Genomic DNA, 13,685 nt, shown 5'->3' on the forward strand with positions numbered 1-13,685 from the left:
GGTGCTGCCAAACGGCTCTGAAGCTCAACTTCTGGGGGGAATGTTTGAGTCCGACGGGAAGGCCCTGGAACTTCACCCGCGTCAGAGAAAGCGCCAGAAGGGGTGAGAGGAGCGTTGAAAAAAAAGGCGGAGGTGGAGACACCGGAGACCGCCGGATGAACTCCTTTTCAGCTCCGGGGCTCGGAGTCAAATGGCACTAAAGCACAGAGCACAATTAAACTCCCGTCCCACAATGCAGTCTGCAGACCTGGAGGCTGATGGCTTTTGTACATGTGATCACACAGAGCATTGAGAGCTCTGTCTTTTGATTTAACCGGACAGCGTAATGAGATGATGTGGGGATTAAACCGGCTGTAGGTGGTCTGGTCTGGTCTTGCTTAAAAAGCCAGAGAGGAGACATTGTACTGCCTCTTCCTTCAGGGCCTGCATTAACTGTAACCGTGTCTCTTCCCCTGGCTGTCAATCTCCACACCTCTTTCTCCCGCAGTGACAGCTCAAAGTGCCGTGCCGACGCTACACGCTTCAGGCTTTAGTCAGGCGGGGAAGTGTAAAGCTGAATTTATGCTACTCCGAGCCCCCACTCCAAGCACCTTGGAAAGCCTCTCCGATTTTTAACCGCTATCTCTGAACCCTCTCCTAGCACCTTGGAGAGGCTGTCATGCACCTACTCATTTTTCTAACTTCCCGTACAGGAACCTCTCCGAGGTGCTCGAAGAGAGGACTCGGAGTAGAATATATTTAGCATTAGACACGCAGGGCTCTCTCTCTCTCCACGCTCGCTTCCTCGCTCGTGGCACGGGTGAGAAACTACACTCAGGCTCCGGATCCGTTGGCTGTGCCCCCAGAACCCCTGGCCGGCTCGCTTCGTTCCAGTTCGAAGCGGTACTCAATGGCAGTCTTCACAAGCCGGCCAGACACACAAGAAGGGGCAAGCGGGGCAGAGAACGCTCTCCTGCCCTCCAAACAGCCAAGTGCCCCGCCCTTCCACACGGGTGGCTTCCCCTGCCCTCATGTCATTCCAGGGTGGTGGGCTCGGTGTGGTGAGTTCCCTCCTGTTCTGCGTGGGCCGCTGGTCTTCACCCTGCCAGTGTCCTGGCCCCCGTTGGGAGGAGGTGGTGGGATGTGAAATTAGCTGTCAGTAACAGTGTGCGTCTCCCCCTGCTTGTGACTCGCATTAGTGTGGCTTTACTCATCCTCATGGCCTCAGACATATGAAGTGCATGTTAATGGTGATGGCGTTAATGCTTAAGCCCTATGCTGAAATATCGTTATGGACGGACATTTTTCTCTATTTATTTCACTTAGTTTTTTCCGTGTCGGGGGAAACACCTATTTTTTACTGATTTATATTTCTCCTAAACGTTGACTCCTGTGATAACTTTGTGCCAAGACTCATTCCTCAATGTCTCCATGCAGACTTACAACAGATGTTGATATCGCTGGGTAGAGGCTGGGGAAGATTTAAAACCTCAGCCAGAGAGAACATGATGTGACCCAATATGACTGATTCAGCTGAGATTCAGCAGCACACGCCTCTCTCTCTCTCTTTCTCTCTTTCTCTCTCTCTCTTTATCTCTCTCTCCCCTCCTGCGGCCCATCTGAACAGTGACAGAGGTCGACACACACACACACACACACACACACACACACACACACACAGAGTGCTGAGCACACACTCTGCTGCCACTGCGGTACATTCTGATGGCCACTGATTGGGGTTCCTTAATGAAAGCAAGGCCCCCATTGACTTTTCCCACGGGCGGGCATGTTCCTCAAACAGATGCCTGATCACAGGGCCCCCCGCTCCCCCCCACCCCCTCCCCACATCCTCCCTCCGCTCCAGGGGAACAGCTTGCCCAGATTCATTATGGAGGCTCACCAAAATGATAGGTTGGACGCAGACCCAGCAGCAGCAGCGAGTGGCGTTGTCATGGTGGCGGGGTTAGGATGCCGGGGCCTCAGCGCTTGGGCCCTCTGAGCCTGTGAGAGACAGGAGGCCACTGCATCACGGCGGTGGGAGGGGACTGGATGGACCATGGCTGTGGTGGTCTCGCTCAGAAAGGTCTAGTCCGTGCCATTTAAGGCTCTAGTCCGTGCCATTTAAGGCTCTAGTCCGTGCCATTTAAGGCTCTAGTCCGTGCCATTTAAGGCTCTAGTCCGTGGCATTTAAGGCTCTAGTCCGTGCCATTTAAGGCTCTAGTCCGTGGCATTTAAGGCTCTAGTCCGTGCCATTTAAGGCTCTAGTCCGTGGCATTTAAGGCTCTAGTCCGTGCCATTTAAGGCTCTAGTCCGTGGCATTTAAGGGTGTAGTCCGTGCCATTTAAGGCTCTACTCCGTGGCATTTAAGGCTCTAGTCCGTGCCATTTAAGGCTCTAGTCCGTGGCATTTAAGGCTCTAGTCCGTGGCATCTAAGGGTGTAGTCCGTGCCATTTAAGGCTCTACTCCGTGGCATTTAAGGCTCTAGTCCGTGCCATTTAAGGCTCTAGTCCGTGGCATTTAAGGCTCTACTCCGTGGCATTTAAGGCTCTAGTCCATGGCATCTAAGGGTGTAGTCCGTGGCATTTAAGGAATAATCTGCTTTCCATATACGTTCCCACTCGCTTTAAGGAATAATCTGCTTGCCATAAACGTTCCCACTCGCTGGGCACAAATATTTATTACTTTGTTAAGTGGATCAGTGTGTTGTGTGAAGGAAGGCAAACATCTGGGCTCTGGTGTTTATTTACACATCATGGTGCTCAGCCTCACTTAAGAGAAACATCGTTACCCTTTCCTAGTTGTAATTTGAGACTGCCATCTTGTGGACTCGGAAAGAGGTGGATTGTTTTGTAATTGGCAACTGCGATAGATTTTAAGTAATGTGTGATTAAATGTAATTTTCTCTCCCTCCCTCTCTCCCTCCCTCTCTCTCTCTCTCTCTCCCTCTCTCCCTCCCCCTCTCTCTCCCTCTCTCTCTCCCTCCCTCTCTCCCCCTCTCTCTCTCCCTCTCTCTCTCTCTCTCTCTCTCTCCCCCCACCCTCTTTCTCTCCTTCTCTCTCTCTCTCTCTCTCTCTCTCTCTCTCTCTGCTGCAGCTGGGAGGCGTGGGGAGGGCTAGGGAGCATGGCTGAGCCACGCCGCGACAGCACCAGCAGCCTGCAGAGGAAGAAACCTCCATGGCTCAAACTGGACATCCCCACCGCTCAGGTGTCCCTGGACGAGCCGCCCACCTTCGTCCAGGTAGGACCCGCTCTCTCTCTCCCTCTCTCGCTCTATCTATATATTTCTCTCTCTCTCTCTGTCTCTCTATCTATTTATCTCTCTTGCTCTCGCTCTCTCTCTCTCTCTCTCTCTCTCTCTTTCTTACTCTCCCTCTCTCTCTAGCTTTATCTCTCTCTCCCTCTCTCTCTCTCATTCTTTCCCTGTCTCTCTCTCTCTCTCTTTCTCCCTCTCTCGCTCTATCTATCTATCTATCCATCCTCCCACTCTGTCACCATCCTTTTCCAAATGCTCTTGATTCCCGCTCTTTTGATTGTTATAATAACTCTCTCTCTCATCCCTCCCTCTCTCCCTTCTCTCTCTCTCTCCCTCTCTGTGTGTGTGGCAGCCCGTGAAGCGACAGGGTTTCCTGCGCAGTATCAGCATGCCCGTGGAGACCTCCCATATGCCCTCCCCTGCGCGTGACCTCTTCGACCCCCGCCGCGCCCCCCTGCAGCGACAGTCCTCCATCACCCAGACCATTAAGAGGTAAGAGGAGCCTCCATCACGGGTTCACTCTACCCCCCCCCCCCCCCACACACACACACACACAAACACACACACACACACCACACACACACACACACACACAACACACACACACACACACACACACACACACACAAACAAACACACACACACACACACCACACACACACACACACACACACACACACCACACACACGCACGCACGCACACACACACACACACACACACACACACACACACACCACATACCTCCACAGCACGTGCATGCATGCCCATCAGCACTCTGTTCCAGCCTGCACTCGGTGACCCTCACATGGGCCAGTCGCTCACGAGACGTCGGCCTCAGGGGTCGGAGGTCAGCAGGCCCGGAGCGGCTGGACAGAGGGTCCGTTATGAGCGTCTGTGCAGACTCAGGACCGCGAACAAAGCCCTTTTCTGTGTGCCGTGGGCATGCAGCTAGGGAATGGGTGTAACTCCAGATTTTTTACTAATTGTTATTACACTGCGTGCTGTGTGCCGGAGGAGTCTCGTGTCTTAGTCCTTCCACCGTTGTTGACGGAGAATCGCACCAGCACAACACGAGAGCGACCGTAACAAACGTCACACGTGCGTCCGACAGCATGTTATGCTAATTACTCTACGCTGAGAAGAGGTCAAATGCTAATTGTCCTGATGCACATGCGGTTGAGGAGGTCAAATGCTAATGCTAATGGTCCTGATGCACATGCGGTTGAAGAGGTCAAATGCTAATCCTAATGGTCCTGATGCACAGGCAGTTGTGATTTCTGCCCTAGACTCTCTGTTGGGCCTCAGCTATCCTCTCTGGCTGTGATTAAAGACCTCCGTGATGGAGACACTTGAGGTTGTGTCTGTATAGTAGCTGTCAATCTTGAGCTCCTCTGCCGTCTCCACTAACATGCTATTTATGCAGCAGCCAGTCATCATTAGCCGTGCTAATCAACAGGCCTCATAAGGGAGCCCTGGTGCTCATCTCCACTAATCCGCCTCTCTGGCATTCTGCATGCCTCTGTACTTTATCTTCCAGCTGGTCTCACTCCCTCCATTTTTTCTCTCTCTCTCTGCCCTCTCTCCCCTCTTTCTGTGTCTGTTTCTTTTTCCATTTCTCCTTTCTTCCCCCTCCGGGCCTGGCTCTCTCTCCTCTCCTCTTCTCCGCCCGTCTGCCTGCCATGCACTGCCCGTCTCCAGCAGCAAAAGGGTGCACTTTGAGCGGATACACACCGTGCCCATCAAGGGGCCCCGCGCTGCCAGGAGGAGCTCCCGAAGCTCCAGGAGGCACCACTCCCTCTCCCGAACCCTCCTCAGGTACAGCCCAGGGGCCCAATCTCCTCAGGGGCCCAGGCTCCTCAGAGGCCTCGTGTGTGGTCTGGTCTAACAGCGGAGACGCTTAGGCTCAGGAAATAAAATGTCTGTCGTGCTCTAAACCAACATAGTTTCACTCCTTATTACTGGAAAGGTTCAGTTCAAGGAGCGTTCAGGAATTCAGGAAGGCTGAGGGGAAAAAACAAACATCTGGGAGAACCTTTATACTCTCTGGGGGAATACAGTAATCCCCCCTCTGCACTTTACTGGAGCTGGTTCATCACTTCCTGCTGTGTGAGTCAGTCAGAGGTCAGAGGCCACTGGGAGTGTCACTGAGTGCTCCCGTCATGTCCTGTCACCTTAGTTAACCTTGAGAAATGATCGGCAGACTTAAGAAGGGGGTTAGTCCCCAGTAGAGGCCCCATCATGCGTGCCTTTCTGCTCTCGTGGGTGATAGTGCTGTTCTGCTCTCGTGGGTGATAGTGCTGTTCTGCACACGTGGGTGATAGTGCTGTTCTGCACACGTGGGGGATAGAAACAGTGTTCTGCTCTCGTGGGTGATAGAAACAGTGTTCTGCTCACGTGGGGGATAGAAACAGTGTTCTGCTCACGTGGGTGATAGAAACAGTGTTCTGCTCACGTGGGGGATAGAAACAGTGTTCTGCTCACGTGGGGGATAGAAACAGTGTTCTGCTCACGTGGGTGATAGAAACAGCTGTTCCCAGCTCAGCCCCCAACAGCATGAGTCTGAGGAGCCTCTCATCACAACAGGGGCAGGTCGTTTTGTGTGCTGTGGTAACTGGACCACAGTTAGTAGAATAAAGGTTTTATAACCACCAAGTCCCCCCCCGATTCACCTGTAGATAGATATAAACATGATACTACACATAACATGTATACAACATATTTATGTGAAACATCAAATTAAGCAATGGGATAAAGATGGTTAAAAGAAGTACAGACCAGATTACTTTACACTGTATTCACTTTTTACAGTCAGTATTTGAATGGCGGACTCCCTCTTTTGTGCGGACGAGGTGTGCGGAACAGTCAGGATGAATACTTGTGATACTCCAGCGGAATTATCTGACACCTGACAATTACTGACTCTATCCCCTTGGAATTTGACCTGTAATCAGGGCTACAAGCCAGCCGCTTAGCCAAGACACGTACATTCCTGATATGAATGGAGCGATTCAGTGGGGTGGTGGTCTCGTCTGCGGATGTTTCTGGAAGCGTTGTTTGGTTTGGTCTTAGTGAGGTGTGTAGGAATAGAAAGGAATAAAGGGAGGCTTTGTGCTGGCTGCCTTTGTGCTGTGTGTGTTTGTGTGTGTGTGTGTGTGTGTGTGTGTGTGTGTGTGTGTGTGTGTGTGTGTGTGTGTGTGTGTGTGTGTGTGTGTGTGTGTGTGTGTGTGTGTGTCTGTGTGTGTGTGTGTGCTGGTGCCTTTGTGCTGTGTGAGGGTGACAGCTCCTGACAATCTGAGAGGAAGACAAGAGAGATTAGATCCCCTTTTGATCCAGCACACCTCTAGGTGTGTGTGCTGTGTGTGTGTCCGTGTGTGTGTGTGCGTGTGTGTGTGTTTGTGTGTGTGTGTGTGTGTGTGAGCCTGTGTGTGTGTGGCCTATTTATAGGTTAGGTTTGTCACTGAGTGGTTGTACCTCTGGTGAAGTGCCAGGACTTGGGTGAGCTGAAGGAATATCAGTAATGCAAACTCTCACTCTCACACACACAAACACACACACACACACACACACACACACACACACACACACACACACACACACACACACACACTCAGTTGTGTAGAAATGAATAGGTTTCATCTCTCATACCTCATCTCTGACAAGGGGGGGCTAATTGCTCTCTAAATTATGATGTTGGGGAACAAAATGACTAGTGTCTTCACACCGCAGAGGCTGCTGGAGGTATCTCTGAGATATGCCAAGATCGTAAACAACCCCCAGTGACTCTGCCACTGTATGTGTGTGTGTGTGTGTTTGTCTGTGTGTGTGAGTCATTATTTCTCCTCAGTATCCATGGGAACTATTTGAATATTCCTTTGCGGTAGATCAGGGCCGCAGGGCTGAAACGTAAAAAGAATAAAAGATAATGAGATCTGTGCTGTATATTGCGAGTGGAGGGATATTATGCCGTGTGTAGTGAAGCAGGCGCCATGCCAAATCGAACGTGGGAAAGAGGAGCGGCATCAGGCTGCTGAAACTCTGGGACTTTTTTGTGCGCTAAGAAAAGGACTTTGACCAACACTACTGTAACCTTCAATGGAAACATGTCTGGACAAGTCCCCGTCACATGATACAGATTGTTTGAGTTTCCTTGATGATTTTCCCCTTTTCCCTTCTGGTTCATTCAGTAAGATTTCAGTGAAGAATATACTTCAAATAGCCACAGATCTCTCTCTGTCTCTCTGTCTGTCTCTCTCTCTCTCTCTCTCTCTCTCTCTCTTTCTCTCTCTCTGAGTTGAAGCATAGCAGGTAGGCAGAGTTAGCTGTGGCAGAGTTGCTAGGAGAAGGCTGGTGGACAGGACTGTGTGTAGACAGACAGGCTGTGTGTGTGTTGTGTGTGAGCGCGTGCGTGCGTGCGCATGACTGACCAGAGTGTGGGTGTTGGTGCGGCTGGTATGGCAGGGGCACAGCGGACTGGTTCGGCGTGAGCAAGGACGGCGATGCCACGCAGAAATGGCAGCGGAAGAGCCTGCGGCACTGCAGCATGCGCTACGGGAAGCTGAAGCCGCAGGTGATCCGCGAAATGGACCTGCCTAGCCAGGACAACATCTCCCTCACCAGCACCGAGACGCCACCGCCACTCTACGTGCCCAGCTCGCAGCATGGCATGCAGAAGGTGGGTATCGGCCATCACACACACACACACACACACACACACACACACACACACACACACACACACACACACACGCACACACACACAGGCAGCAATACACATATCACTTTTCTTATGTATATACAGTTGACATTGGAATATTATTGGGTGTATCTGTATTGCTCCTGTTTCATCTGTATAGTAAACTTTGTTCAAAGGATTATTTAAAAAACTCACCACTCAAACTGAATCACATGCAAATCAAATGCCGACATCTGACAGATCAGTGTGTAATGGCAGAGACCAGTCTGGGTTATTTTACTTTTAAGTTAAGTTAAGTTAAGTTAAGTTAAGTTAAGTTAAGTTAAGTTAGTTAAATTAAATGTTAATTAAATTGCAAAATGTATCAATTAATAAGTCAATGATATCAATGCAGTATGTTATCAAATAACCAAAAAGAGAAACAGATTTATGTATTAAACCACAATAATTACTGAATGCAAATGAATAAATGGATGCCCCCCTCCTCCATCTGTGAAGATCGTCGACCCGCTGGCACGTGGCCGGGCCTTCCGTATGGTGGAGGAGGTGGACGGCTACAGCGTGCCGCAGACTCCCATCACCCCGGGCGCCGCCTCGCTCTGCTCCTTCACCAGCAGCCGCTCGGGCTTCGGGCGTCCGCCGCGCCGCCGCAAGAGGGAGTCCGTGGCCAAGATGAGCTTCAGGGCCGCCGCCGCGCTGGTCAAGGTAGGCCCGGGAGCCGCCGCACCGTTGCCATGGCACTGACCCTAACCTTAAACCCAACCCTGACTCTGACCCTAACCTTAACCCTGACCTTAACCTTACACAAGCCAATGGCATCAAAGTGATCCTAGCTCAGACGTAGATTGACACCCTGGATCCACGTCAGCAAACTAGGGATTGCCATGCTTTCTGAAGTGGACCAGTGTGTTTCTGTCAGTAAGTCAGAAGGTGCTCAGACTGTAGTGGCCCAGTGAGAGCGATGCTTAACTGCTCTGCCCTCTGTAGGGGACCGTAGCAGGAGTGTGAGAGGCCAACACTGTGGGCTGTATATGAGAAGGAGAATAGTAATGAACTGCATAGTAATGAACTGCATATGAAAAAGGAACTAGTTATGAATTGCATAGCAATGAACCATATATTTTCATTGGCTTGGCATCAGTGTTTTGTAATAAATAATGTTAAGCCATAGATAACACAAACTGTTGTTTTGGTTGTCATGACATTAACTGTATGATGTATTAACTGTTGTGGTGAATATAGATCAGTGGCAGCTTCATGTGTGTGTGTCTCTCAGGGCCGGTCGTTACGGGACTCTACGACGACGACTACTCTACGTCGGGCCCAGAGAAGGAGCTTCACTCCGGCCAGCTTCATCGAGGAGGACTTCCCCTTCCCCGACGAGCTGGACACCTCCTTCTTCGCAAGAGTAAGACTAACATTAATGTCTACATTAAAATAACACTCTCTGTTCGCCAGAGTAAGACTAACATGAATGTCTACATTAAAATAACACTCTCTGTTTGCCAGAGTAAGACTAACATGAATGTCTACATTAAAATAACACTCTCTGTTCGCCAGAGTAAGACTAACATGAATGTCTACATTAAAATAACACTCTCTGTTCGCCAGAGTAAGACTAACATTAATCTTTTGGTATTTAAAGGTACATTCCTTGATTCTGGCGAGATAGTTGATGTTTGATATTAACAGCCAATCAAATAACACCCCGCTCCTCTGTTCTCCTAAAGCAATGTGTTGATTGGCTGGAATATTTTTTTCTTTCACAATCACAGAGCCAGCACTGTGTACAAACACCAGAGTTTTTTTCTGAGCGCATACACATAGCAACATGGTTCAATAAGAAAACCATGGGAAGCGGGATTAGAATCACAGATTGTACCTTTAACTATTTAACTCTTCAGTTTGTGTGTTGGAAATACGCGAGTCATGAAACAGGAGGTGATGCCTTTCTTCGGTCTCTTTCCTCTGTATTTGTGTTATTTTTTTTTTCCCTTTGGATGTTTGGATGTTGTGGCGTCGTCCCGTCTGTCTGTTGTCATCAGAAGTACCTGTCCTCTCTGTATGTCTCGGCTCAGGACGCGTTCATGCACGAGGATCAGTCCACGTTCGCAGACGAGGTGTTCGAGTCGCCGTCGGACGCCACGCTCCAGGACTCGGACCTGAGCAAGCAGCTGGACGAGTCAGACATGACGGGCAGCGCGCTGAACAAGAGCGATCTGGAGAGGAGCCACCTCATGTTGTGAGTGTCCCCGTCCCCGGTCCGACCCGCCCGGTCCGTCAGGCGCATGGGTTGGCGTGTGAGTGGCACTGGAACCATGGCAACCGCAGGCCTCATGCTCACAGCATCCTGTGGCCTCAGGAGAGAGGCTTCACAACCAAGCACTGTGCTTCTGTCACATGCTTCACTGCAGCTGCGTGACGTTACCGCATGATAGATATTAATACGTCTGAGAATGAACACCTGCTTTCTATCTCCCTCTTTCTCTCTGTCTTTGTGTAAGTTTTACTAATCTATCTATCTCTCTATCTATCTATCTATATGTCTATCTCTCTATCTATCTATCTATCTGTCTATCTCTCTCTCTCTCTATCTATCTATCTATCTACCTATCTCTCTGTATCTATCTATCTATTTATCTCTCTCTGTTTGTCAATCTATCTATCTATCTATCTATCTCTCTCTCTCTCTCTCTCTCTCTCTCTTTGTCTATCTATCTATCTATCTATCTCTCTCTCTCTTTATCTGTCTATCTATCCATCCTTTTTCCCATCTATGTGTTCCCTCTGTTTGTCCCTGCAGGCCTCTGGAGCGTGGCTGGCGGAAGGCCAAAGAGGGAATCCCTCCTCCTCCTCCTAAGGTGCGCTTACGGCAGGAGGTGGTGAGTGTGAGCGGCCAGCGGCGGGGCCAGCGCATCGCCCTGCCCGTCAAGAAGCTGTTCGCCCGCGAGAAGCGGCCGTACGGCCTGGGCATGGTGGGCAAGCTCACCAACCGCACCTACCGCAAGCGCATCGACAGCTACGTCAAGAGGCAGATCGAGGACATGGACGACCATAGGTACCACACAGACCTCTGCAGCATTCAAACATTCACTGACCACATGAAATTTCTTCATATAGCTACGTATATATTTGTTATAAATCACATTATTTATACTGCTGTATTATTTACATTTTAATCATATTTTATGTTTTTTTTAATATTATGAAGCAAAGCTCTCAAAAGTCTCTGCCTTGAGACAATTTTATGAATAAAATATATAATATATATATATAAATAAATATATTTATATATATATATGTATACAATATATAAATAAATTTGAATTGAATTGAATTGAATTGAAATTAAATGAATTGAATTGAATTGAATTGAATTGAATTGAATTGAATTGAATTGAATTGAATTGAATTGAATTGAATTGAATTGAATTGGAATGAAATGAATTGAATTGAATTGAATTGAATTGAATTGAATTTAATTGAATTGAATTGAATTGAATTGAATTGAATTGAATTGAATTGAATTGAATTGAATTGAATGGAATGTATTTTCTGCTCTGATTGCTTCTCCCCCCAGGCCTTTCTTCACGTACTGGATCACGGTTGTCCACCTGCTCATCACTATCCTGGCTGTGTGCATATACGGCATCGCACCAGTGGGCTTCTCCCAACATGAGACTGTGGATTCTGTGAGTCCTCAGTCCTTACACATAAAGCCCCACCCTTTGTCTATGTACTGTAGGTTCACACGTAGTGTATGCTCGATGCAAGTGTAATTTAGATTGTTACGGTTTTCTGGGTTAACGCTGTGTTTGTTACCTGTATGTGTTTTTTACTCCAGGTTCTTCGAAACAAAGGAGTTTATGAAAATGTCAAGTTTGTGCAACAGGAAAACTTTTGGATTGGACCAAGTTCAGTAAGTGCTCAATTTTAGACCAGATTTCTCAGACTGAGAGTTCTAGCACATTCCTTATCACCGGTTAATCTAGCTGAGTCATCCTTCCTTACGAAGTGTAGCAGTAACTGCATGCATAATCACTAATGGGCATCACTGATGAATTGTGTCTCTCTCCTCATTGTGTGTTATCCTCTTTCACCACAAGGAGGCACTGATACACCTAGGAGCCAAGTTCTCGCCCTGCATGAGACGGGACCAGGAAGTGCATGACCTGATCGAGGCGAAGCGCGCCATTGAGCGGAACTCTGCCTGCTGCGTGCGGAACGACCGGTCAGGCTGCGTCCAGACCTCCGAGGAAGAGTGTTCAGTGAGTCAATCTGTCCTGACACAGTCCTCTCACACACACACACACACACATTCACACTCACACACACTCCATCACTCTCTATCTGTTTCTCTCTCTCTCTCTCTCTATCTATCTATCTATCTATCTATCTTATCTCTCTCTCTCTTTCTCCCTCCATCTCCATCACTCTCTATCTATTTCACTCTCTATCTCTCTATATATCTATCTTATCTCTCTCTCTCAGAGTACGTTGGCTGTGTGGGTGAAGTGGCCCAAGCACCCCAGCACCCCTCAGCTGGACGGGCAGGATCGGCAGTATGGCTCAGTCTGCCACCAGGACCCCAGGTGTGTGTGTGTGTGTGGGTGTGTGTGTGTGTGTGTGTGTGTGTGTGTGTGTGTGTGTGTGTGTGCGCGTGCGTGGGTGTGTGTGTGTGTGTGTGTGTGTGAGTGTGTGTGTGTGTGTGTGTGTGTGTGTGTGTGTGTGTGTGTGTGTGTGTGTGTGTGTGTGTGTGTGTGTGTGTGTCTGACCTTTTACAATAGAGAGCCTGTCACATTGAATAAGGTCTCACCCAGGCTCTATATGTTCACCAGTAGTGGCCCTATATCCTATAGCATTAGGACACTATAAACCGAACTGAAGTGACATTTATTTTTATCCTGCATGCTAGCTGTTGAGTGTGTCTCTGTAAGTGCATGTGTGCTTTATGCTGTGAGTGTGTGCTTAACGCTGTGGTTGTATCTTCATCTTCATCTTCATCTTCATCTCACAGGATCTGTATGGAGCCAGCTTCTGTAGCGCCTCACGACTGGCCTGATGACATCACCAAGTGGCCAGTGAGTATGACCAATGGGAGTGTAGCGGCCATATGCCACGTCCCGTGTTATTTTTTTGTGTCTCTGCACTGGAGCTTTTATTTTGGCACTTGTGTGACCGTAGGCAAGTCACGTGGGTAATGGTGTAGGTAATGAATGATTGGATATAGGCACCTGAGCACCAGTACGGTAGAATGGAGAGGGGGTGAGTAGGGAGAGCACATTTTTGTTGACCGCTTGTTACCAAACTTATGGAACTTATTGCCTTAGCCGTGTATTTCTACAGTGCACAGAAGCACCTGCACTTTAGCCTAGTTAATGCCGTCATTTAGTCTGGAATTCAAAGTGTTAACCTGCTGGTGACAAATAAACAGAAGAAGAAATCAAGCCACTTAAAGCGGACATTGGAATTGTTTGTAGCACGTCATCCAAGTGAAACTCCCTAGCTTACCCTCTCGGTGGTTCCTTGCTTATCACCGCCAACAGGGAGGTTTCATGTGTAATGGCTGGAATGTAAAATGGCTGCCAGGGGGGCGCTCACTGTTTCCTGTTCCTGTTACCAGATCTGCACCAGGTACAACACGGGTAACCACACCAATCTGCCTCACATCGACTGCACCCTCACCGGACGGCCCTGCTGCATCGGTACTAAAGGGAGGTGAGGGGAGCTGTCGTCATGCACACACACACACACACACA

At 48.9% G+C, this 13,685-nt stretch overlaps 1 protein-coding gene across 4 annotated transcripts in view; it reads left to right on the top strand.

Moving 5' to 3' along the window:
• The window catches only part of rhbdf1a (rhomboid 5 homolog 1a), a 37,902-nt gene that overhangs the window by 19,423 nt on the left and 4,794 nt on the right, over window positions 1–13,685 (top strand). Inside the window, exons 2-15 of one of the 4 annotated variants that reach the window (XM_080841227.1) lie at window positions 3,073–3,217; window positions 3,585–3,724; window positions 4,932–5,048; window positions 7,692–7,905; window positions 8,425–8,631; window positions 9,203–9,334; window positions 9,972–10,168; window positions 10,730–10,984; window positions 11,507–11,618; window positions 11,771–11,845; window positions 12,033–12,194; window positions 12,418–12,518; window positions 12,944–13,007; window positions 13,550–13,644. In XM_080841227.1, coding sequence (XP_080697353.1) covers window positions 3,101–3,217; window positions 3,585–3,724; window positions 4,932–5,048; window positions 7,692–7,905; window positions 8,425–8,631; window positions 9,203–9,334; window positions 9,972–10,168; window positions 10,730–10,984; window positions 11,507–11,618; window positions 11,771–11,845; window positions 12,033–12,194; window positions 12,418–12,518; window positions 12,944–13,007; window positions 13,550–13,644 — 1,988 coding nt within the window. In that variant the 5' untranslated portion in view covers window positions 3,073–3,100. The remainder of the gene's footprint in view (window positions 1–3,072; window positions 3,218–3,584; window positions 3,725–4,931; window positions 5,049–7,691; window positions 7,906–8,424; window positions 8,632–9,202; window positions 9,335–9,971; window positions 10,169–10,729; window positions 10,985–11,506; window positions 11,619–11,770; window positions 11,846–12,032; window positions 12,195–12,417; window positions 12,519–12,943; window positions 13,008–13,549; window positions 13,645–13,685) is intronic. The other 3 variants (XM_080841229.1, XM_080841228.1, XM_080841230.1) reach the window with 3 other exon arrangements.

Source organism: Sprattus sprattus (assembly GCF_963457725.1).
Source record: "Sprattus sprattus genome assembly, chromosome: 6".
In the NCBI taxonomy this organism is placed as follows: domain Eukaryota; kingdom Metazoa; phylum Chordata; class Actinopteri; order Clupeiformes; family Clupeidae; genus Sprattus; species Sprattus sprattus.